Source organism: Podarcis muralis, chromosome 16 (assembly GCF_964188315.1).
Source record: "Podarcis muralis chromosome 16, rPodMur119.hap1.1, whole genome shotgun sequence".
NCBI classification, from domain to species: domain Eukaryota; kingdom Metazoa; phylum Chordata; class Lepidosauria; order Squamata; family Lacertidae; genus Podarcis; species Podarcis muralis.
The window spans coordinates 18,362,323-18,383,600 of NC_135670.1; the positions used below are offsets into that span (position 1 = coordinate 18,362,323).

Here is a 21,278-nt window from a genome sequence, read left to right on the forward strand (position 1 = left end):
GCCGGCCAGGATTCCTCGCTTAGCCAGGAAGTAAGATGGGGGCTGGAGCGCGAGGGACGATTGCCGCTCGGTGACTGGCTCTCGGGCGGGTGGCCGAGAGGCCCCGCCCCTTGGCCCGAGGGCTTCGCCCGGACACCGTGAGGAGAAGCCGAGGAGGCAGAGCCGGAGTGTGGGGGAGCGCGAGGCAGCCTGCTAGGGGGCGCGCTGGGGTAGGGGCCGCTGCCTGGGGCCAGGAAGAGAGTGGCTCCTCGGGGGACGGGACGGCGGACGCCCAACCGCCGCCAGGAGGTGAGTGAGGGGCGCGGGGCGGGGCCTATGAAAGGAGGAGGGGCCTAAGCACCCTCTATGGGGGGCTCGTGGGGTGGGGGTGCAAGGTGCGTGATGAAAGCGGGAGCTGATGTTTAGGGACACGAAGAGCCCCCGAGATTCGTTTGTAGGGAGGGGAGCAGGTATGTGTGGTGTGTTCAGAGTTGGGGGAAGGGCCCACGATATTTTATTAATTTATTTATACCTCGCCTCCCCCCCCCCCTGGTGGGACTAAAAACAGAAGCAGCTGGCCTCGAGAGGGTGTTGTATGTATGTGTATGTGTGGTCGGGGGTAGTGTCTATGTTATAAGGTTTAGGAGAGAGTTGATTACAATGGGGATGGACTCCTATTGGGGTGAAGAGGTCATGTGAAGGGGAAAGGGCCAAAACACCCCATAGAGAGGAGGTGATGTTGTTGTGGGGAGTAGGCTTGTTCCTGCGAGGCAGATTACCGAGGGGGAAGGGGGGAGAGTGGAGAGGAAATAGGGTGAAGAGCGGTCAACAAATTATTATAGTAATAAATACTGAGTTTCCAGGGCAGGTTACAACTATTAAAACACAACATTAATATGAAAGCACAACATTAACATGCAACAAAAACATGAAACTTTTTTAATATAAAAAAAACAGTTCAAAATTACAAAAGCAGGGTTGGTCATAAAAATATACTGTACATCTCAAGTGTATACTGTACATCTCAAGTGTCGAAAAGTGGAAAACACAAATGCTACAAGGGGCTTGGAAGAAGAGGGGTGGGAATAGGGATGTGGGGTGCAGATTGGGAGCAGGAGAATGAGGATTTGGGGCATATGAAAATAGTATTTGGAGGAGCAGGCAGGGGACCAAGGTGGGTTCATTGGGAACTCTGCACTAGTTTATGGAGGAGCTATGAAGCAGACTAGAATTTGTTGAGCATGTGGGTAGGAGCATGCTAAAGGTACTATTGGGGCTCATAGACTGTGGAGATGAAATTATGTAAGGCTTTGGGTGGGAGGAAGAGGATATGAGAAGGATGCTAGTGCAATCTTGTAGATTGTATAAGGATAGAAGTTGCTTCTGGAGCACAGGGGTTGCCAACCTTTTGGGGCCCATTTCAACCAGAGAAACTTGCAGGTATCTCCACGCCTGCAATCTCCTCTATTGGCTATAGTAGAATAGGTCTTTCAAGGCTGATTTCAGGGGTGGGGGTGGGTAGAGAAGGGAACCTCCAGGCACCAGAGAAGTCCTCTGAGGTGTCATGTATGCCTGTTGGTACTTCGTTGGCAGCCTCATAGGTGCTGATAACAGTTGTCCATCAATTTCCCCAGCTTATTTTTTCACACAACCATGTGTCTGCTGCATGGTGACAAACCTTGGTGTTTGTCACCTGGGAGCCCTTTCTTTTTCTCCTAAATAAGTTTCTAGTTCATGGATATAAAGAGGTGAAAGTGTCAAAGACTTGAGCATACCTGCCAAACTTACGACCTGCCGAGCGAAACACAGACCGCCAGCCATTTATGGTGGCACCTTGGGAGCCACAGTCATACTCCTGGTTCTGCTGCCTACCACCAAATGTGATGAGAGAGAGTAAACAACCATTCCAGGCAACCCACAATAGGTTGCAAGAGAGCTGCATTGGGCTTGGTGGGTTTCGAAATATGTAGAAATGAGCACAGGAGTTGAGCGGACAGATTAGATAATATTTATGCTAATTCCACATACAGCAGTGTGCTGGGGTTGTATTTCTGTAGCACTCTGCAGAGTGTTATGTGAATCTTGGTACTTTTGTCCTGCCTTGGGGAATTTTGCTTTGTGACTTGTACTGATATACAGTGGTACCTCAGGTTACATACGCTTCAGGTTACAGACTCCGCTAACCCAGAAATAGTGCTTCAGGTTAAGGATTTTGCATCAGGATGAGTACAGAAATCGTGCTCCAGCGGCACGGCGGCAGCAGGAGGCTCCATTAGCTAAAGTGGTGCTTCAGGTTAAGAACAGTTTCAGGTTAAGAACGGACCTCCAGAACGAATTAAGTACTTAACCCGAGATACCACTGTATTTAGCATGTGATCCAACAGTTTGAGAACCTACTCTAGAATTCACAATACCTGACTCTCCTCTTCTCAGTTTTTCTGTGTAATCATGTGACTGCAGACTTGCAAGCCATGGCCTTGTTCCATGGTACGACTTGGTTCCCCTCACTGTGAACTGGGGGTGGTGGAGGGAGATGTTGAACTAGGTGCATTGTAGAAAGGCTCCAGCTACTAACACCACAATATTTGTTTCTTGTTTTGGGGAAAGAAGCTACGTAAATGTTAAACTACTTGGCTACCCTAATTTCCTTTAGCCTTTGCAGAGATGAGTTCAGAATTAAAATTAGCAGTGCCTGCTGCCTTCCCAGTTGTTTGACTTCTTACTGTCCCTCGAGAACTGTGTCAAGTGGGGTGGGCCCTTGCTCAGCTCCTGTTCTGGGCAAGTCCCAGAGCCTTGTCTTTTTTTTTTTTTCCTCCGCTAGAGCACAAAAGCCCCAACTTCATTGGCCAAAGAATCACGTTTAGAGAGAGATGCAGCTTTTTATAAACTTGGGCTTGTTTATACTGCTGAAGTGAAACATGTCCCTTAAAAAAACACCACTGGATTTCTTAGCCCGCTTTTAATAGAAGAATTATATGCAAAGCAGCATTCAAAAAGTTAAATACAGTGGTGCCTCGCAAGACGAAATTAATTCGTTCCGCAAGTCTCTTCGTCTTGCGGTTTTTTCGTCTTGCGATGCACGGTTTCCCATAGGAATGCATTGAAAATCAATTAATGCGTTCCTAGGGAAACCGCCTTCAGACCAGGTCCGGGGACAGTCTGTCCCCGGACCTCTTCTGAAGGCTGGGGGGGGGGGGAACAAGGGCTTTTCTTCCCACCCCCAGCATTTTAAAAAACCCCGGGACAGCGGAGGACTTCTCCGCTGTCCGAGGCGATTTAAAAGCCCCTGGGAAGGCAGGCAGGGGGGACAAAGACTTTCGCCCCCCGCCCGCCTTCAGAAGGTGTTCCCGCCCCCGCCCCGCTTCGGAACAGCTTTCCGAAGTGGGGCGGCTGGGGCAGATGTCCCCGCCCCCCCTCCCCGCTTCGGAACAGCTTTCCGAAGTGGGGCGGCTGGGGCAGATGTCCCCGCCCCCCCTCCCCACTTCGGAACAGCTTTCCGAAGTGGGGCGGCTGGGGCAGATGTCCCCGCCCCCCCTCCCCACTTCGGAACAGCTTTCCGAAGTGGGGCGGCTGGGGCAGATGTCCCCGCCCCCCCTCCCCACTTCGGAACAGCTTTCCGAAGTGGGGCGGCTGGGGCAGGTGTCCCCGCCCCCCCTCCCCACTTCGGAACAGCTTTCCGAAGTGGGGCGGCTGGGGCAGGTGTCCCCGCCCCCCCTCCCCACTTCGGAACAGCTTTCCGAAGTGGGGCGGCTGGGGCAGGTGTCCCCGCCCCCCCTCCCCACTTCGGAACAGCTTTCCGAAGTGGGGCGGCTGGGGCAGGTGTCCCCGCCCCCCCTCCCCACTTCGGAACAGCTTTCCGAAGTGGGGCGGCTGGGGCAGATGTCCCCGCCCCCCCTCCCCACTTCGGAACAGCTTTCCGAAGTCGGGCGGCTGGGGCAGATGTCCCCGCCCCCCCTCCCCGCTTCGGAACAGCTTTCCGAAGTGGGGCGGCTGGGGCAGATGTCCCCGCCCCCCCTCCCCGCTTCGGAACAGCTTTCCGAAGTGGGGCGGCTGGGGCAGATGTCCCCGCCCCCCCTCCCCACTTCGGAACAGCTTTCCGAAGTGGGGCGGCTGAAGCAGATGTCCCCGCCCCCCCTCCCCACTTCGGAACAGCTTTCCGAAGTGGGGCGGCTGGGGCAGATGTCCCCGCCCCCCCTCCCCACTTCGGAACAGCTTTCCGAAGTGGGGCGGCTGGGGCAGATGTCCCCGCCTTCCCTCCCCGCTTCGGAACAGCTTTCCGAAGTGGGGCGGCTGGGGCAGGTGTCCCCACCCCCCCCCCTTCGGAACAGCGTTTTAAAATGCTGGGGGTTTTTTCGTCTTGCGATGCACGGTTTCCCATAGGAATGCATTGAAAATCAATTAATGCGTTCCTAGGGAAACCGCCTTCAGACCAGGTCCGGGGACAGTCTGTCCCCGGACCTCTTCTGAAGGCTGGGGGGGGGGGGAACAAGGGCTTTTCTTCCCACCCCCAGCATTTTAAAAAACCCCGGGACAGCGGAGGACTTCTCCGCTGTCCGAGGCGATTTAAAAGCCCCTGGGAAGGCAGGCACGGGGGACAAAGACTTTCGCCCCCCGCCCGCCTTCAGAAGGTGTTCCCGCCCCCGCCCCGCTTCGGAACAGCTTTCCGAAGTGGGGCGGCTGGGGCAGATGTCCCCGCCCCCCCTCCCCGCTTCGGAACAGCTTTCCGAAGTGGGGCGGCTGGGGCAGATGTCCCCGCCCCCCCTCCCCACTTCGGAACAGCTTTCCGAAGTGGGGCGGCTGGGGCAGATGTCCCCGCCCCCCCTCCCCACTTCGGAACAGCTTTCCGAAGTGGGGCGGCTGGGGCAGATGTCCCCGCCCCCCCTCCCCACTTCGGAACAGCTTTCCGAAGTGGGGCGGCTGGGGCAGGTGTCCCCGCCCCCCCTCCCCACTTCGGAACAGCTTTCCGAAGTGGGGCGGCTGGGGCAGGTGTCCCCGCCCCCCCTCCCCACTTCGGAACAGCTTTCCGAAGTGGGGCGGCTGGGGCAGGTGTCCCCGCCCCCCCTCCCCACTTCGGAACAGCTTTCCGAAGTGGGGCGGCTGGGGCAGGTGTCCCCGCCCCCCCTCCCCACTTCGGAACAGCTTTCCGAAGTGGGGCGGCTGGGGCAGATGTCCCCGCCCCCCCTCCCCACTTCGGAACAGCTTTCCGAAGTCGGGCGGCTGGGGCAGATGTCCCCGCCCCCCCTCCCCGCTTCGGAACAGCTTTCCGAAGTGGGGCGGCTGGGGCAGATGTCCCCGCCCCCCCTCCCCGCTTCGGAACAGCTTTCCGAAGTGGGGCGGCTGGGGCAGATGTCCCCGCCCCCCCTCCCCACTTCGGAACAGCTTTCCGAAGTGGGGCGGCTGGAGCAGATGTCCCCGCCCCCCCTCCCCACTTCGGAACAGCTTTCCGAAGTGGGGCGGCTGGGGCAGATGTCCCCGCCCCCCCTCCCCACTTCGGAACAGCTTTCCGAAGTGGGGCGGCTGGGGCAGATGTCCCCGCCTTCCCTCCCCGCTTCGGAACAGCTTTCCGAAGTGGGGCGGCTGGGGCAGGTGTCCCCACCCCCCCCCTTCGGAACAGCGTTTTAAAATGCTGGGGGTCGGGAGCGAAGCGCTGCCGACCCCCAGCATTTTAAAATCTCCCCGTGTCCCGGGAAGATTTTAAAATGCTGGGGGTCGGGCTGCCGACCCCCAGCATTTTAAAACCTTCCCGGGACACGGGGAGATTTTAAAATGCAGGGGTTCGGCAGCGCTTCGCTCCCGACCCCCAGCATTTTAAAACCTCCCCGGGACACGGGGAGATTTTAAAATGCTGGGGGTCGGCAGCGAACGCTTCGCTCCCGCCCGCCAGCATTTTAAGATCGCCCCCGGCAGGCGGGGGGAAGGCAGGCGGGGGGGAGCAAAGACTTTTGCCCCCCGCCGGCCTTCAGAAGAGGTCCTCTTCTGAAGGCCGGCTGTGGGCGAAAGTCTTTGCTCCCGACCGCCAGCATTTCCCTATGGGCTTTCGTCTTGCGATGCAAGCCCATAGGGAAATTCGTCTTGCGAAGCGCCTCCAAAACAGAAAACCCTTTCGTCTTGCGGGTTTTCCGTCTTGCGAGGCATTCGTCTTGCGGGGTACCACTGTACCAGAAACTAACAAGAAGGAACTGAAAATATCAACAAATAAAATGCAACACTATCTTAAAAATAATAAATGCAGACAGCTATATATAAGCCATCAGGCTGTAGAGAATGGGGATGGTGAGAAATGTTTAAGATATAGTGATGGTTACGACCTCAGATAGCTTTAGAGAGTTAGCCAAGTTCATAAAGTTCAGCAGACGGTGATACTTAAGACTATTTGAGCGCCACTCCAGCTATGGATGAGAATAACAGGAGAGACAACTGATCTCCACAGGAAGGGAATTCACAACTGAGGCACTGCTACCACCACAAAGGTCTTACTTTGTGTCACCACCCCGCAGGCCATACCTGTCAGGGGGACCATGAACAGGTCCTCCCTTGATAAGCTTGGAGCATCTTCTTGGTGGCAAGTACTGAGGAAAGTGTTCCTTTAAATACTTGAGTCTTGAGCTCTTCAGGGCTTTAAGTACCAGTGGTGTATTATCTCTATCTTGCTGCCGTGCATGAGTTGCAGCTTCCCAACCATCTTCAAGAATAGCCCTGGGGTATGGAATCCCTAAAAGCATCCAGCTGGCCACTGCTGGATTAGAAAGACTCCCTTCTTAGAGTTTGGCTAAGAAATGGATTTCTACCATGTAGGAGCCACCACTAAGGAGGCTGCGTCTCAGCTGATTTGTAAACAAAGTGCAAGGCTACATCATTGAATCTTACAAGGTGGGAAGGAAGATGTGGGAGAAAAGGGTTTCTGAGTTTGTGGAGGATTCTGACCATTTCAGATGAAAAAGCCAATAAATTTTATTATCAGGGTCACTAGCCCTTATGGCAGCGGTTCTCAACTGTGGGTCCCCAGATGATGTTGGAGTACAACTCCCATCATCCCTGAGCTCTGGCCTTGCTAGCTAGGGGTGACGAGAGTTGTAGTTCAACAACATCTGGGAACCCACAGGTTGAGAAAGGCTGCCTTATGGTCTTGTGTGCATCTTATGTCTTAACCTCTTTGTTGCTCTGCTTACACCTCCTAAGTGCTGCCCACAGAGGCCTGGTCTCACTTAAAATGTATTGACACAAGTTATTGGTCTACGGTATTTGCTAGCTGCTGGTCCACAATTTACATTTGCAATTTTGAAAGAGCAGGTTAGTAAAAAAAAAAAAAGCTAATAACCTGAAGACTTATTTGCAAGTTTGCCATATTTTGCGCTTCAAATAACGTTTAGGCTAGCCTTCATGTGCAGCAGGTGGAAGAGAGTGTGTGTGTTGGGGGTGTATTTTAAAGCTGCCTGAAAATAGAAAATCAGCAGAGTAGGGAAAAGGCCTTGGTTGAACTAAAACCTATTCCCTGGTGGCTTAATTAATTTCCTATTTTCAGGGAGCATTTTCCATCCCATTTGGTCGCAGCAGAGGGAGAGATAGGAAGGCAGGCTTCCATCAGCCCTGCTGTGGAGGGTTTAATTCTACTTGACACCTCTTCACTTTTTTCATTCCAGAATCATCGAACTGGAAGGGGTTCAAAGGTCAACCCCTGCCAATGAAGGAAATCTTGGTAACTTTAAGAGCTTCTGCCAGAGCTGGGGAGGACCTTGAGCCTTGGCAAGCCGCTGCCTATCAGAATAGAACGTAATGGGTTAAATGGACATTGATCTGGCTTGGCATAAGCCAGCTTCTTGCATTCATATGCACACAGCTATAAATGACTGAATAGGACACATTTTCTTGGTTAGAGATGTGAAGGAGAGGAGGACGATGGTCAAATAAAAATGTGACTTGAGGAAGCTCCATCCGCAGAAAGTCCAACTTTGCCCTGTGGATGGACTTCGGTCTGTGCAGCTGAGATGGAATGTAGAACTGAATATCAGAATGGGGTTGCTTCTGCAGATTTCTGAGAATTTCAGCTGTCATTTAAAATCAGGTTTCTAGTCTTCAGGATTGTAGAGCAAAACCTACAATATTTTAGGTTTTGCAAAGGTATAAATGGTAGGGAGCATATCATCTACAGTGGGGTGAGACTCTTGCCGTGCTGGTGGGCATGTTATCCCTTCGCCATAGCTCTCTTCTTTGCCTTACCTCCATCCCCTGTTAACACATAGCGCTTATTGTGAAATATAATCTGTTCTCTTTACTTTACAGAAGGTTGGTGTCAGGAAGAAGAGAACTCTGACAGTTTGGCAATAGCTGGGAACTCAACATGCATGGGGAGAGGATCTCATCTTTGCCCACAAATCCTCGTGCACTACATGTTCAGTAAAAGGTACCATTTAGTAGCTACATTTTTTGCCTCTCCTTTGATGAGTCCTGTTGGGAAGAAGGGAGATACATAAATCCAATAAATAAACATCTCTTCATCCAGAATTTTGCGCTGCTTGAGAATGACTCAGTTCAGGCATCATGCAGCAGGCAAGCCATAGAACCGAAATAAAGTCCAGCAGACCTGACATGTAACTGCCACAGAGCAGGGGAATGGTCTCCCAGCCTCACTTTTTGGAACAATCATCAATATAAGAAAGGGGCCACTACTATGTGGCATGCCTAATTCCCAATCCTAATAGCTTGTTGAAAAAGGACGTTGAGGTCAATTTGTATTGAAAGCTGCCATTAACTTTTAGTGTCTTTATGTTTAGTTTATGCTGATTCCTAGTCCTTGTGTTTGTTGGGATATTTCTGATGCCAAAAAGAAAAAATAAAATTCCTCAATTACACCATGGCATTTTGGAAGTGGAGCCCTAATAGCCCTGCAAATTAAGTAGCTGTGCCTGATTGATACAGCACACTCCATTTTCAGAATTTGAATATTTTGCTTGCAAAATTATCAGCAATTTTTTAAAAGTGATGAACTTTACATCAAATGTATTGGCATAGTCCTCCCATCATTACCCCAGTTCAGACATCATATTCTAATTCCCCAAATCATGGCTTTCAGCACATGTCTAATCAGAGGTAAATCCCACTGAACTTTGTGGAACTTACTCCCAGTTAAGCAGAGCTACTATTGGAGCCTTAGAAGATCTGGGACGTGCTTCAGATGTGTGTGTATGCTTCTCCCCTTGTGCTCACTGATTCCTCCATTCCCAAGTTTTTTCTGTTAATAGTTTGTTGTATTGTGTGAAGTAGAGATAGCACTTGCCTCCAATCCCTGGTTGGAAACCCTTGTTTTAAAGGTCAGGGCACTGGACATTGTAGCAAACTATGGCTAGAAAATACTTGGAAATGGAGGAAGGGAACTGGAGTCCTTGCCAGAAAGAGGGAATCAGAGACACGAGCCTATGTCACATTCCCACATCTCCAAACTGGTTTGGGAGAATTGTCAAAACTGAGTCATCTGAAGGGCATCAGGTTTGCAAAGGCTGGTCTAGAGAATAAAATGAATTTGTCCAAGCTACATAGGTAAAACCTGAACATGGACCCGCCCAGTTTCCTTTCAGTCCACTTCTGGGAAAGCTGTCAGAAAAGAGACCTTGGCTTTCTTCCCAGCAAATGGGCAGGTTTTCTAGAAGAGCCAGTTTAAGGTTGTGTTGTGAACTCAGAAGCAGTATGGACACTGTTGCTCCTGAGACTTTCATTGCTGCTCTAAAGGAGTAAGAAATGGAATGAAACATTCTGAGAAAATACTGACTACTAGTTTATATAGTTTGGCCCTGTCTTCTCAAAAGGCAAATGTGTGAAGTTTTTTGTGACTTGAGAAGCAAAAAAAAAAAAGAAAAAGAAAAAGAAAAAAAGGCAAAAGCAAAACAATTAAAGCGATAACCTTTAAGAATGCTGTAGCATTTGGAATCTGCTTGAGACTGTACTGAAAAGAAATACTGCAAGTTGTATCTATTATGTGAATTAGGCCAGTTTGCACAGAAATCTTGTTTTGCCTAATTCCTATTTTTTTCTGGTGAAAGGTGGTGGTTGGGCAAATAGCTGAGGTTCTCACCATTACTGCTGCTGCACCACCACTGAAAATCATAGAAATCAAAGTGAACACTATAAAAGATTGCAGCACCTGGGAACTGCAAAGGATGGCAACTAGGTTATATGGTGCTCAGCTGATTAATCAGTTTGTTTTATTTAAAATGTGCCCTCAACTGGGTGGCAGATGTTTTCAGTATCTTTCACACAATTTAAAGGAGCTAGCAAAACCAGGTGATGCATGCCATCTTAGAGGCATTCCTACTTCTCTTATAGGAGGAAATGCCCATCTGCCTGCTAGGGCCTGTGAATACATAATCTGAAACTGGAAGAGAGTGCCTTTGTCACAACTGCTATCATCTGCAAATTTATGGAGACTTGATAACATTCATATAATTATAAATCAGCAGCAATTTCTTTTAATTGGGTGGCAATCCTAATCAAAACCTTTTGAGAGCTAATATTCTGTAGAATTGCTTTCCATGGACTTCTAGAATTGGCTCACAGCACAACTCCATGTGAGTTTGAGAGGTTGTGCTGACTGAGACTGATGGGAGTTATGATCCAAAATAGCCAAAATAACATTTGGAGGGCATTGGTTTGACGAAAGCTGCTGTGAGGCCTGGCTGATGGTTGATTAAATACCGTGGGCAGGTTTGGGCAGCTGAGGCTTAATCCCAAAGGAGCAGTTTGTCTAGGAATAATCAGTGTGTCCTTTCTGCCTCATTACTAGGGGGCGTCAGCCATGGAGGACAAGCGCAACATCCAGATCATTGAGTGGGAGCACCTGGACAAGAAGAAATTCTACGTCTTTGGGGTCTGCATGACCATGATGATCCGGGTCAGTGTGTACCCCTTCACGCTTATCCGGACGCGGCTGCAGGTCCAGAAGGGAAAGAGCCTCTACAACGGGACCTTTGACGCTTTTGTCAAGATCCTGCGGGCCGAAGGGGCGGCTGGGCTCTACCGGGGCTTCTTGGTCAACACCTTCACCCTGATCTCAGGCCAGTGCTACGTGACAACGTACGAGCTCACTCGCAAGTACTTCTCTCAGTACACCAGCAGTAACGCAGTCAAGTCTCTATTGGCCGGTGGCTCAGCCTCCCTCGTGGCCCAGAGCATCACGGTGCCCATCGATGTGATCTCCCAGCATTTGATGATGCAACGGAAAGGCGAGACCATGGGCCGGTTCAGAGTGCAGACCCACGAAGGGAAACGGTTCCCGGTCTTCGGACAAACGCGGGACATCATCGCACAGATCTTCAAGGCCGATGGGCTGAGGGGGTTCTACAGGGGCTATGTGGCCTCCCTACTCACTTACATTCCCAACAGCGCTGTCTGGTGGCCCTTCTACCATTTCTATGCAGGTGAGAAACCAAAGCAGCCTTTGGACCTCCCTTTTGTTCGTTTCTCTGGCAGGTGATCGGAACTCACCCTCTGCCTTTGCAAGTGCTATGCAGGCTGGGACCAGAGGAACTGCAGGACTCTGCTCCCAAACAAACCCCAGTCCAAATGTTAAGAAAGCCAATCTGGCCCCTGCTCCCAGCTGCCTCCTACCTTCTGAGGTGGCGACTGAAACCAGAACCTTTTAGGAACCAGAACCCAATTTAGTTCTGAGATTGTGGAACTCCCTCCCCAGATGTGTTTGGCAAGCATCTCATTTGCTCTTTTACGACTGAAAGCATATATTGTCGTCTCAAACCATCATTCATTTGTTATTACGGTGTTATTACCTGCTCTTCACCTTAAGTTTCCAGGGCAGGTTACAGCAATTAAAGCACAACGTTAATATTAAAACACAATATTGCACAATGTTAAAAACAGTTTTAAACAACTTAAAAATTACAAGAATAAGTTGCTAAGAAGACACATCCTGGGTCGCAACCCCTATGTTACTTGCTGAGCTCTCTTTTATTGGTGGGGGGTTGCATGAATTTAAACTGCTTTTACAAGTAAGACCTGCAACAAAATGTTGCAGTAAGAGGCATTGTCCCATACAAGGCTCCTTCCAGTTTCAAACAAGAGCCTTGTAGCGCTGTTGAGGCCTCTTGCAGAGGAGTTTCAGGAAGTGGGAAAGGGTCACAGCCTCTGCTGTGTTGTATAACTCCAGAGGGATTAGGTGAAGGGCTGGCTGCCAGCTCCAAACCTGAGTATTTAATTGCTATATAGGCTTGTCTGAGGTGAAAGAGAAAATATGCCCTTTTAACCTTTTCTCTTAACTTTCCCTGCATACTGCAGGGAAGGGGAGTTATGCCCCCCAACCCTATTCCTCCCCTTCCCCAAAGGTACAAGCTGTTGCAGAGTTGAGTCAGCCAACTACCTCTCTCCCACTGCCCTCCATCATTCTCTTTTTCCTTTTTCAGTTGATACACTTAACATTTCTGTGTCTCAACCATAATTTAATTTATAGACAACCAGTCGTGTCTGATGTCTGGTTCCTTTACGCGCACAGACACAATCCATTTTCCCCCTCCTCCAGGGTAGAAGTGAGAGCTGCCTATGGAAAATAATGGAGAAATCCAGGATTTTAGCATAGGTGATTGTTGTTGTTGTTGTCGTTTAGTCGTGTCCGACTCTTCGTGACCCCGTGGACCAGAGCACGCCAGGCACTTCTGTCTTCCACTGCCTCCCACAGTTTGGTCAGACTCATGTTTGTAGCTTCGAGAACACCGTCCAACCATCTCGTCCTCTGCTGTCCCCTTCTCCTTGTGCCCTCTATCTTTCCCAACATCAGGGTCTTTTCCAGGGAGTCTTCTCTTCTCATGAGGTGGCCAAAGTACTGGAGCCTCAGCTTCACGATCTGTCCTTCGAGTGAGCACTCAGGGCTGATTTCCTTAAGAATGGAGAGGTTTGATCTTCTTGCAGTCCATGGGACTCTCAAGAGTCTCCTCCAGCACCATGGAGTGATTAGGCAGCAGTATATCCCACTCCATCTCCAAAGGTAGCAGTGAAGGAAAGAGATCTTTTATTTGGCATTCTGTGTCTGGATCTGGAACTTCCAAATTCACAGTAGGGTGAGTTAGTATTACTTATCCCTATAGGCTCAATTGTTGTCAACACTCCAACATTCTAAATGTTTTTTTTTTTAAAATAATTTGAGCCACCTTGGGAACCGGTTGGTGTAAAGGCTGTATATTAGCCCCCCCCCCCCCCATAATTGGTTTTGAGCTTTTGTTGGAAAAGCCTATCTGTTGAATGCATGTGCACATCTGAAATGTGAATGCCAAGGAAAGCTCAAGATTATTAGCTGGTTTTGCTACAAAAGGCTATTGCAGCTAAGGGTATGTATACAAAAAGCCAAGTGGCCATGTTGCTCCTTCAGGAAAAAAAACCCCTGTGGTATTAGTAAGAAGACTCCTTGATTAGCATAAGCCCCAGAATTGCAATGTATTCTGCAACCTTTCAGGCTTTATGGAACTCTTCTCCAAACCAAGTACTGGGTATAACCCCCTTTCCCTGAAACAACAAAGAAGTGGGTGGTAGAGAAAATACATTGCTGGGTATGATGGTAGCTCCTGTTTGCTAGTTGTGACAGTCGTGAGATGGAAAGGAAGAAGCATTTTGCAGATTTAATTAGGTTAGACTGTGCCTGGGGCCCACAAGTCCCATACTGCAGCAAGACATCCTGTGATAAATAAACAATGGCTGCTCTTTGTTGACTAAAAGGGGGGGGGGGGAGAGAACATGAAAGTTTGCATGTTACTCTGGGATTACCATTTTTAAAACTGGCCTTAATAATGATACTGTCTCACTATCCTGTGTGTGGATTAGGAAAAATCAAGAAACATTTGATACAAGTTCATATAAAACAGCCAGCCACTGAAGGGTTCTGTCTTTCCTTTTTATTTAAATGCTTTGCCTGTTGCAGTTGGAAAACATTTGGCAAAGCACCAGTAATCTAAAACAGAAAAATGTCACTTCGGACCATCCCTGCCGGATCTGAGTTTTCCATTCAGCCCAGCCTTTTCCCCCTAACAGCAGCTACCAAACAGGTGCTTCCAGTTAGGACCAGAAGGCAGCAGTCCTCCCCTGTGCTCTGCCTTCACCACCAGCACAGTGAGGTAGATTGCCCCTGACTGTGGAAGCACAAATGGCACAACCTATATGTTCGTATACATAACCTGGCTCTCACTCCTCTTTCCAGAACAGCTTTCCAGCCTGACACCCAAGGACTGTCCACACTTGCTCCTCCAAGCCATATCCGGGCCAATGGCCGCTGCAACAGCTTCCACTCTCACCAACCCCATGGATGTCATCCGGGCTCGCGTGCAGGTAAGAGCATCCTACGGCCAAATAAAGCATCGTTTTAAATGATTACCTTGGCAGGGGCTCATGGTAGACTAGGCGTTCCTTGGTGGCCTCTCCTGTGCTTGAACTAGATGACCTTCAAATTACTTTCCAGCTTTGTGATCCTGTCCATGTATTCAGGTCTCGTACTTTACAGGCAATTTCACCATTTTGAGTCCTGCTCAGAAATGAAAGGATGCTGAGGCACTGGTGAAGTTTAGTTCCGTTAGCTGGTCCCAGTCAGCAGCCTCTAGTGTCTGTGTTTTGGATTAACTGTAGCTTCTAGTCAGAATCTTCAAAGGCAGACCCTCAAATAATGCAGTGTGGTAGTTCAACCTAGAGTTTTCCAGAGTACAGATCGCTCTATTGAGGTGGTGGTTGCAGGTGGTGCTGCAGCCTTGACTCATGAAAGGCGCTCTGCGGCTGCTTGGGTCTTTAGTGGCAAAGCTGGGTTCAAGACCACCTCCAGAAGGTATGTTTGAATGTTTAGGGCAGCCTTTTCCAGATATTTTGGACTACAACTCCAAGTCAGCCAGGTTGGGCATTTATTTCTGCCAGAGTACTGAAGCTCAACTGATTCAAACTGTACTTCCAAGGCATTGAGAGAGCATCAGTCATGTAGTGTGAGGTAGAAAAGCACCTGATCTGGGGAGAGTCATCCCTCATGTACCACTGCATTTCTGATGAATCCTGAGTGTCTCTGAAATGCAGCATCAGGGTCTGCTCCAGTCAGGCTGCCCTCCCACTGCCGCCGTAGGGCCATCTTTACCTTTCATGTAAGTTGTTTTAGTATTTTTGAATTGTAAGCGTCCCTGGGTGCCCACGCAGAAAGGCAGTATATAACACAACAAATAAGCAAACATGACATTGGCCCAGGCTCTTGTAGGTGACAGGGCAGTATCTTGGCAACTGCACATCTAGGCCAGCCACACTTTGTGGGCCCCAGGCCAGGCTGTTGAAAGCTTTGTAGCTGAGGATTCTGAAGTAGCCATGTGTTATCTTGGCTACTTGTGCGTGAAAGGCTTTAAAATGTGTAAATAAAATAGAAATACAACAAAAACATTGAAAAGAGAATGAATTCGGCACAATTCCATTGTTTCTGTAACTTACCGTATTGGCCCAAATATAAGCCACACACTCCCCCCCCCCCCCCCCAATTCTGACTGTGAAAAGTTGAAGTACGGCTTGTATTCGCAGCCTTACCAAAATTGGCTGAAACAGACATAGTGAACCCTGCCCTTAACTCTTTTAACTCCTGCTGGAGTCCTGGCGAGCGGGGGTGGCAGGTGCTGCCACTTCGCGCTTCCCACTGTTCGTCTCTGCTGTGCCGGGAGCAGTGGGCAGTGGGGCTGCCACGCCACCGCCATGCGATTCCCCTCTGCCTGCCCCGTCGCTCACCACTCCGGACATAGGGCGGGCAACCCTGGCTCCATTAACAGCGGCGGGGCAGGCAGAGGGGGATCGCATGGCAGCACTGCCATGGCAGCCCCCACCGGCACTCATCATCCCACCCTGCCTAACGTAGTGTGAGGCGAGCTGCATCCCCCCCCCAGAATGTCTCTTCTTGCCCATCTGGCCACCACCACTGTTTCTATTTCTTTCCAATTTTATATTGAATTTTAAAGGTGCAGCTTATTTGCAGGTGCGGCTTATATTCGGGCCAATATGGTATCTTGGGCTTTTCTTAGCATTGAATATGGTTGTTTTGATGGGTGGGGTGGGTCGTAGAAGCATAGAATTGTTGAGCTTGATGGGACCCCAAGTGTCATCTAGTCCTACTCCCTGCAGTGCAAGAATCTCAGCTAAATGGTACATGACAGGTGGCCACTCAATCTCTGCTTAAAAACCACCAAGGAAGGAGAGTCCACTATCTCTCTTGGGAGTATATTCCACTGTCAAAGAGCTCGTAACATCAGAAAGCTCTTAACTGATGTTTAGTTGGAATCTCCTTTTTTGTAACTTGAATCCTTTGGTTTGATTCCTAGCTTCTGGAGCAGAAGGAAACAAGCTTGCTTGGTTTGTCCAGTTTTTTTCTCCTGTGTTGTTTCCATGTGAACCTCTGACTTTGTGGCTGTTCTTTTCTCCCGCTCAGGTGGAAGGCAAGAGCTCCATTGTTCTCACTTTCAAGCAGCTGGTAGCAGAGGAAGGGCCCTGGGGCCTGATGAAAGGCCTCTCGGCCCGCATCATCTCCGCCACCCCTTCCACCATTGTCATCGTGGTGGGCTACGAGACTCTGAAGAAACTGAGCCTCCGTCCAGAGTTGGTGGACTCAAGGCACTGGTAGCGAAACTGGGGAAGGGGGAGTCGGACTTGGTTGTAATCTCTTGGACCATTGGCATGGTTGAAAAGCCACCAAAAAGTGAGCCCGGAGAGCTTTCTAACAAGTATTTGTTAGTGAAGGATTAAATGCAAAGGACAGTATATAAAAAGTCCCCTTCCCCAGTATTTGTCTACCCCTTTGGATTGATTGCAGCATTCTGTAAAAGAAAGCACCTACTGTAAAAACTCCTTGCTCGTATGTGAAGGAACCCCGGCGCCTCTTCTTTTTTCCTTCTTGAATTAAAAGGAAACACACCACAACTAAACGAATGAAGCAAAACAACACGATCTTCTGAAAATGCGTTTTTATTCTTCATTTTGCCAAATTCCTACCTTGGAAGACTTTGTGCGATTTGCCGCCGCCACCCATGAGCTGCAGAAACTGCCACTTGCAGCAGCAACAGTACACACCTCCTGGAAAGAAGTTATTAGTAAAAAAAAATTAAAAAATCCCCTCAGACACCCCTCCAAAACGTCTACAGATTTAAGATTTGAAAACAGGGAGATATACCAAAAGCAAGGAGTTCCTTTTGAGAGTCTGCAGCAGTAGAGGTGCACAGTTGTACTTTTGGTACGTGCATGCATCTTCTGGGATTAAAGTCCTCTCTGGGGAGGACGCACCCTTTATTCTGTGGCCTTTGCAAATGTGAGTGTTAAAAAAAGAAAGACGATTCCTATCCTAAAATTGTTTCCCCTTTCCTTTTAAGCACAATGAAATCTGCTCCCCACCCCCCTTTTAGGATTCTTCTGAAAGGCAGAACATAATTATCTTGCTGAAAAGAGTTGTATAATACTTCCTTTTTGATCTTTGTACAAGTATGTCCCAATCACTGAATGAGTGTTTCATGAAAGTGTAGTAACTGGGAAGGAGCTCTACACCTGTTTTTGCAGAGGGCAAGAGTGGAAAGCTTCTCCTTTTGTCTGGGCAGGGCAGCCTGTTGAGACTGCAGCCCTTTGCAGGTCTGGCTCCACCTTGGTTGAAGTTGCTTTGCGTTCCTGTTTCCGATCTAAGAGCTTTCAGCTGTTGGACTAGTAGGAGCAGGGCAACCCCCTTTCCAGTGATGGGCGTCTTTCCATTTTGTCCTCCCATCTTGTTTCTGTCACTATTTTTTCTATTGTGACTGGTGCTGATTCTGCATGTTATTTTTTTTTTACCTTGCTCCCCTGTGTCCACAGTGCTTTTGTAGCCATGTAAGTCTGTGCAAGGCTGCCGTTTGGGGAGTAGAGGTGGTAATACCATGTTGGAAGTAAATTCACTTGTTTTAAAATGGATTACAGGGGTGGGCATCTTTGGAAGCAATACAGGGGAGGTGATATTCTCTGCACTTTTGACCTTTTCTCTAAAGTAAGCAATGTTTTTTTTAATATATAAATATATATTAACTTGGATGAGAGTTTACTCTAGTGCCATAATCAGGAACCAAGAAAGGGGCTATGGGTGGACCTCGTACTCTGCAAATAAGTAAACCCTGTAAGTTTCTATAGGGTTCTTTAAGTAAACCCTATAAACACTGTACTGTGGAAATATTTGGCATGTTGTGGGCCCTGGAAGCAGAATATGTGGGCCGGTGTGTCCCTCCCCAAACCTCTTCTGATGCCTTTCCTGCTCCCCTGAACCTAAATGCACCCCAGGCTGAGGCAGGGAGGTGTGCTGTCCCAGAAAAGGGATAGGGCAGGGGTTAGAACTAGACAAACAACCCACTTCCACTTAAGGGCAGGAAAGTAAGAGGGGTGAAATATCCCAAAGTTGGCCAAAATCAGCTGTAATTAGACAAAGTCTTAGACCTTTCACCATAAGGTTTTGTACCCCATATACTTGGTTTAGTTCTTAGTGAGGCGGTAAGACATGTGCCTGGGGTGTAGTAGTGCAGGTGGAGGCTCACATGACTTTCCCCCCATATTTAAACCTCACAAAACCCTGTCCATAGAAAGCCATTTTGCTTGTTGAGCTTCCTTCTTAATGGGTGGTCACTCCCCCCCCCTTTTAAATTTAGGACCAGTCCTGAATCTGAAATGGTACAGCCCAGATAAGGTTTCCCACTCAGCCTCTTAGAACTAGGCCTTTGAGTGTGGCATAGACTTCTGTTGGTTCCACTGGTGACCTGTTGGAGGACTGAAGGATCCCCCCCCCCAGGGGGGGGTTAATAAAGCAAATAAAATTAGGCGGCCTTGGAGTCCTCATACTGCACGGTTATTTCATAGTTGGCAAATGCACAGGGAGCAGAACCAGGCCCACATTTTGGCTGCCTAGGAGTAGTGTTGACTTTGCAAAATACCCCCCAACATGCCGGGAATTGTGCTGAATTTGATTTTTGCCAAGTGGGAGGCATTTTTTACTCCCCTTCCCTTGGTAAGAGCAGCAGTCAAAACTTATTTCTTTCTCTTAATTTGTACACTTTTCTGTATTTTTAAGTTTCACAATAAACCTCCATTGCATTTTGCAATTGTCTTTGATGGGAGGTTGTTTACATGGTGATGTGTTAAGAGCACCTAGATGGTGTGGTGGATTAGCTTTTTCTGCGGAAGGGGTGGCTAACCCTTGATCCAGGGGCCTGATGTACTCCACCAGGTAAAATTGTCTTCCCCTTTGGTGGCAAAAGAATAAAACAAAGTAGGCACAATGTCCTGCATGCTTGCATGCAAGTGTGTGTGCTATAGTGTGGGGTGCCACACCCACTACTTTTTGCAGCCTCCTGGAGGGTCTCAAAAAACATTAGCCTCTCCTACTTCTAAGCTAAAGTGGCAAAGGAAGATTATTATAATCTCAGGGGAGTTGGATGGTTTAATGCCCTACCCCTTCGAAAAGCTGCTGTGATGGTTTTGCAGTGGTATGTTACTTGTGTCAGTTCATCTGCTATCCAACCAACCCTTATGAAAATGCTTGGAGCCTTATCAGTGGATTGTATATAGAGTAGCCGATCCCTCGTGCTGGTTAAATGATGAGCGGTTTATGGCATGTGTTTTTCCTGGTGAGGTCCTATGCATATCTCAAGTACAAATAACCACTTTGGGCTGAAATCTCATTCCATTCTTTATCTTGACTTTGTTTTTTAAAGTGCAATGATACTCTGAATTAATTATTTTTGTTTCCAGTCTTTAGTACACAGAGAATCTGTAGGGAGCTCCGTTGAACGGATCTGAGGAAGCTGTAGTGACTACCTTTAAAACAGATGCAAACATGATCTGAGCATGGGGTGCGTAGGGCCAACAGGAAATCTTTGACAGCCACAAGAAGTGAGGATTTGCCTGTCCATGTCTTCTCTAAATGGGAAAAAATTCCAAGCGATCTCCGATATCTGTGCCTGCTGTTTCAATATGGAGTTTGAATGTATTTGTGTACATTAAAACAGGTTTCAATTTTGCACTGTAATAAGTCTTTGAAGTGTAATTAAAGTTTTTATTATTTATTTGACCCTTTTCCTGGTGAATCTTCTTTTGCTTATGATGTGGAAACAAATGACCTTTTACGCTCAACAGGGATGAAATGCTCCAAAATCAGGAGTGGGCAAATATTTGGCCCTCCAGATGTTGTTGAACCGACAACACTGATCAACCTTGGCCAGCATGGCCTATGGTCAAGGGTGGTTGGCGATGACATCCAATAATATCTTGACAGACATATGTTCCCTGTTCCAGCTTTAAAACAATGGCTTTCCAACTGCTTCTAGGCAAGCCTGGGGATTTGGAAAATTCTTGGGCACTGAAAAGATGGCCTGTGGATGAGCAGAATTCACCACAAGACAGTTTGCTCTGCTTTTTAGTGATCTTTCCCTACCAGAGCAGCTGGAAATGAAAATGAGGTATTTTTTAGCATAACTGCCGTTTATATGGGGTGGTGGTAAGGTCAGACAAACCTCTCCAGCTTCCTGTGTGACTTGAGTGTGCACACTCCCTAACCCTATGCACTGTGTACAGGTTCCATGGGGGTACTTGGGGGTCCTGGGGCAGCTGAGTCTGTGAATTTACTGAGCCACGGTGCCAATCCAAGATCTCTGGCTCTTGCTCTCCATCATTCATTTGCATGTTGAGATTTCCCTCTCACATACTCTCTTTTGTTAGTTTGCTGTTTTGTGCAGCGTGCTGTTCTCACAGTGCCCAACCAGATTTAATCTGGGAAACCCATAAACAGAACCTGAGTGCAATAGCACCCTCCCCACCTGCAATTCCTAGCAGCTGGTATTCAAAAGGCATACTGCCTAGAACAGTGAAGGTAGACCCAATCCATTCAGAGCCTTATCCTCCCATGAATTGCCCCACTTCACTTTTAAAGCCATCATAGGCATGGCTTGCTTTTAGCTGGCCATTCCAGCCAGCCACTGAAAGGTCAATTTTATAACTTTTAATTACAGGCACCTGAATGATCTCCGTGTCGCTTTCTCTCGCCATTCCTTTTTTCCGTTTGGGCCATTCAAGGTTATTTGGCTATGTCTTGGCCTTAATCTCCTGTATTCCTTAGAAAAACTATAGGTGCTTTTTAAGAATTAATAATACCGTGCTAGCAAGGTTGCAAAAAGAAATAATACTGTACAGTATAGTCAAGTTGCCAGGCAGCCCTACTCACGCCGTTCAGTAATGCCATATACAACTGGCCAGTAGAGGGCGGCATTGTACTTCGCTCTACGTTAAAGGTTTTTCATTGGACAAACGGGGAA

The 21,278-nt window shown here is 48.6% G+C and overlaps 1 protein-coding gene across 4 annotated transcripts; it reads left to right on the forward strand.

The window, feature by feature from the left end:
• Positions 1-53: 53 nt before the first annotated feature.
• SLC25A44 (solute carrier family 25 member 44) lies at positions 54-20,038 on the forward strand. Of its 4 annotated transcripts, XR_003704057.2 has the most exons (6): positions 54-288; positions 8,260-8,380; positions 10,754-11,387; positions 14,170-14,292; positions 16,400-17,272; positions 19,720-20,038. XR_003704057.2 is itself a non-coding variant. In XM_028709096.2 (5 exons), exons 3-5 carry the CDS (start codon positions 10,766-10,768, stop codon positions 16,711-16,713), a joined length of 1,059 nt encoding a protein of 352 aa, XP_028564929.2. In that variant the 5' UTR covers positions 54-288; positions 8,260-8,380; positions 10,754-10,765; the 3' UTR covers positions 16,714-20,038. The 4 variants fall into 4 exon arrangements, 3 of the variants coding, with proteins under 3 accessions (XP_028564929.2, XP_028564931.1, XP_028564930.2); XM_028709096.2 differs by having other exon boundaries at positions 16,400-20,038; XM_028709098.2 differs by having other exon boundaries at positions 101-288; positions 14,165-14,292; positions 16,400-20,038.
• Positions 20,039-21,278: the final 1,240 nt, after the last annotated feature.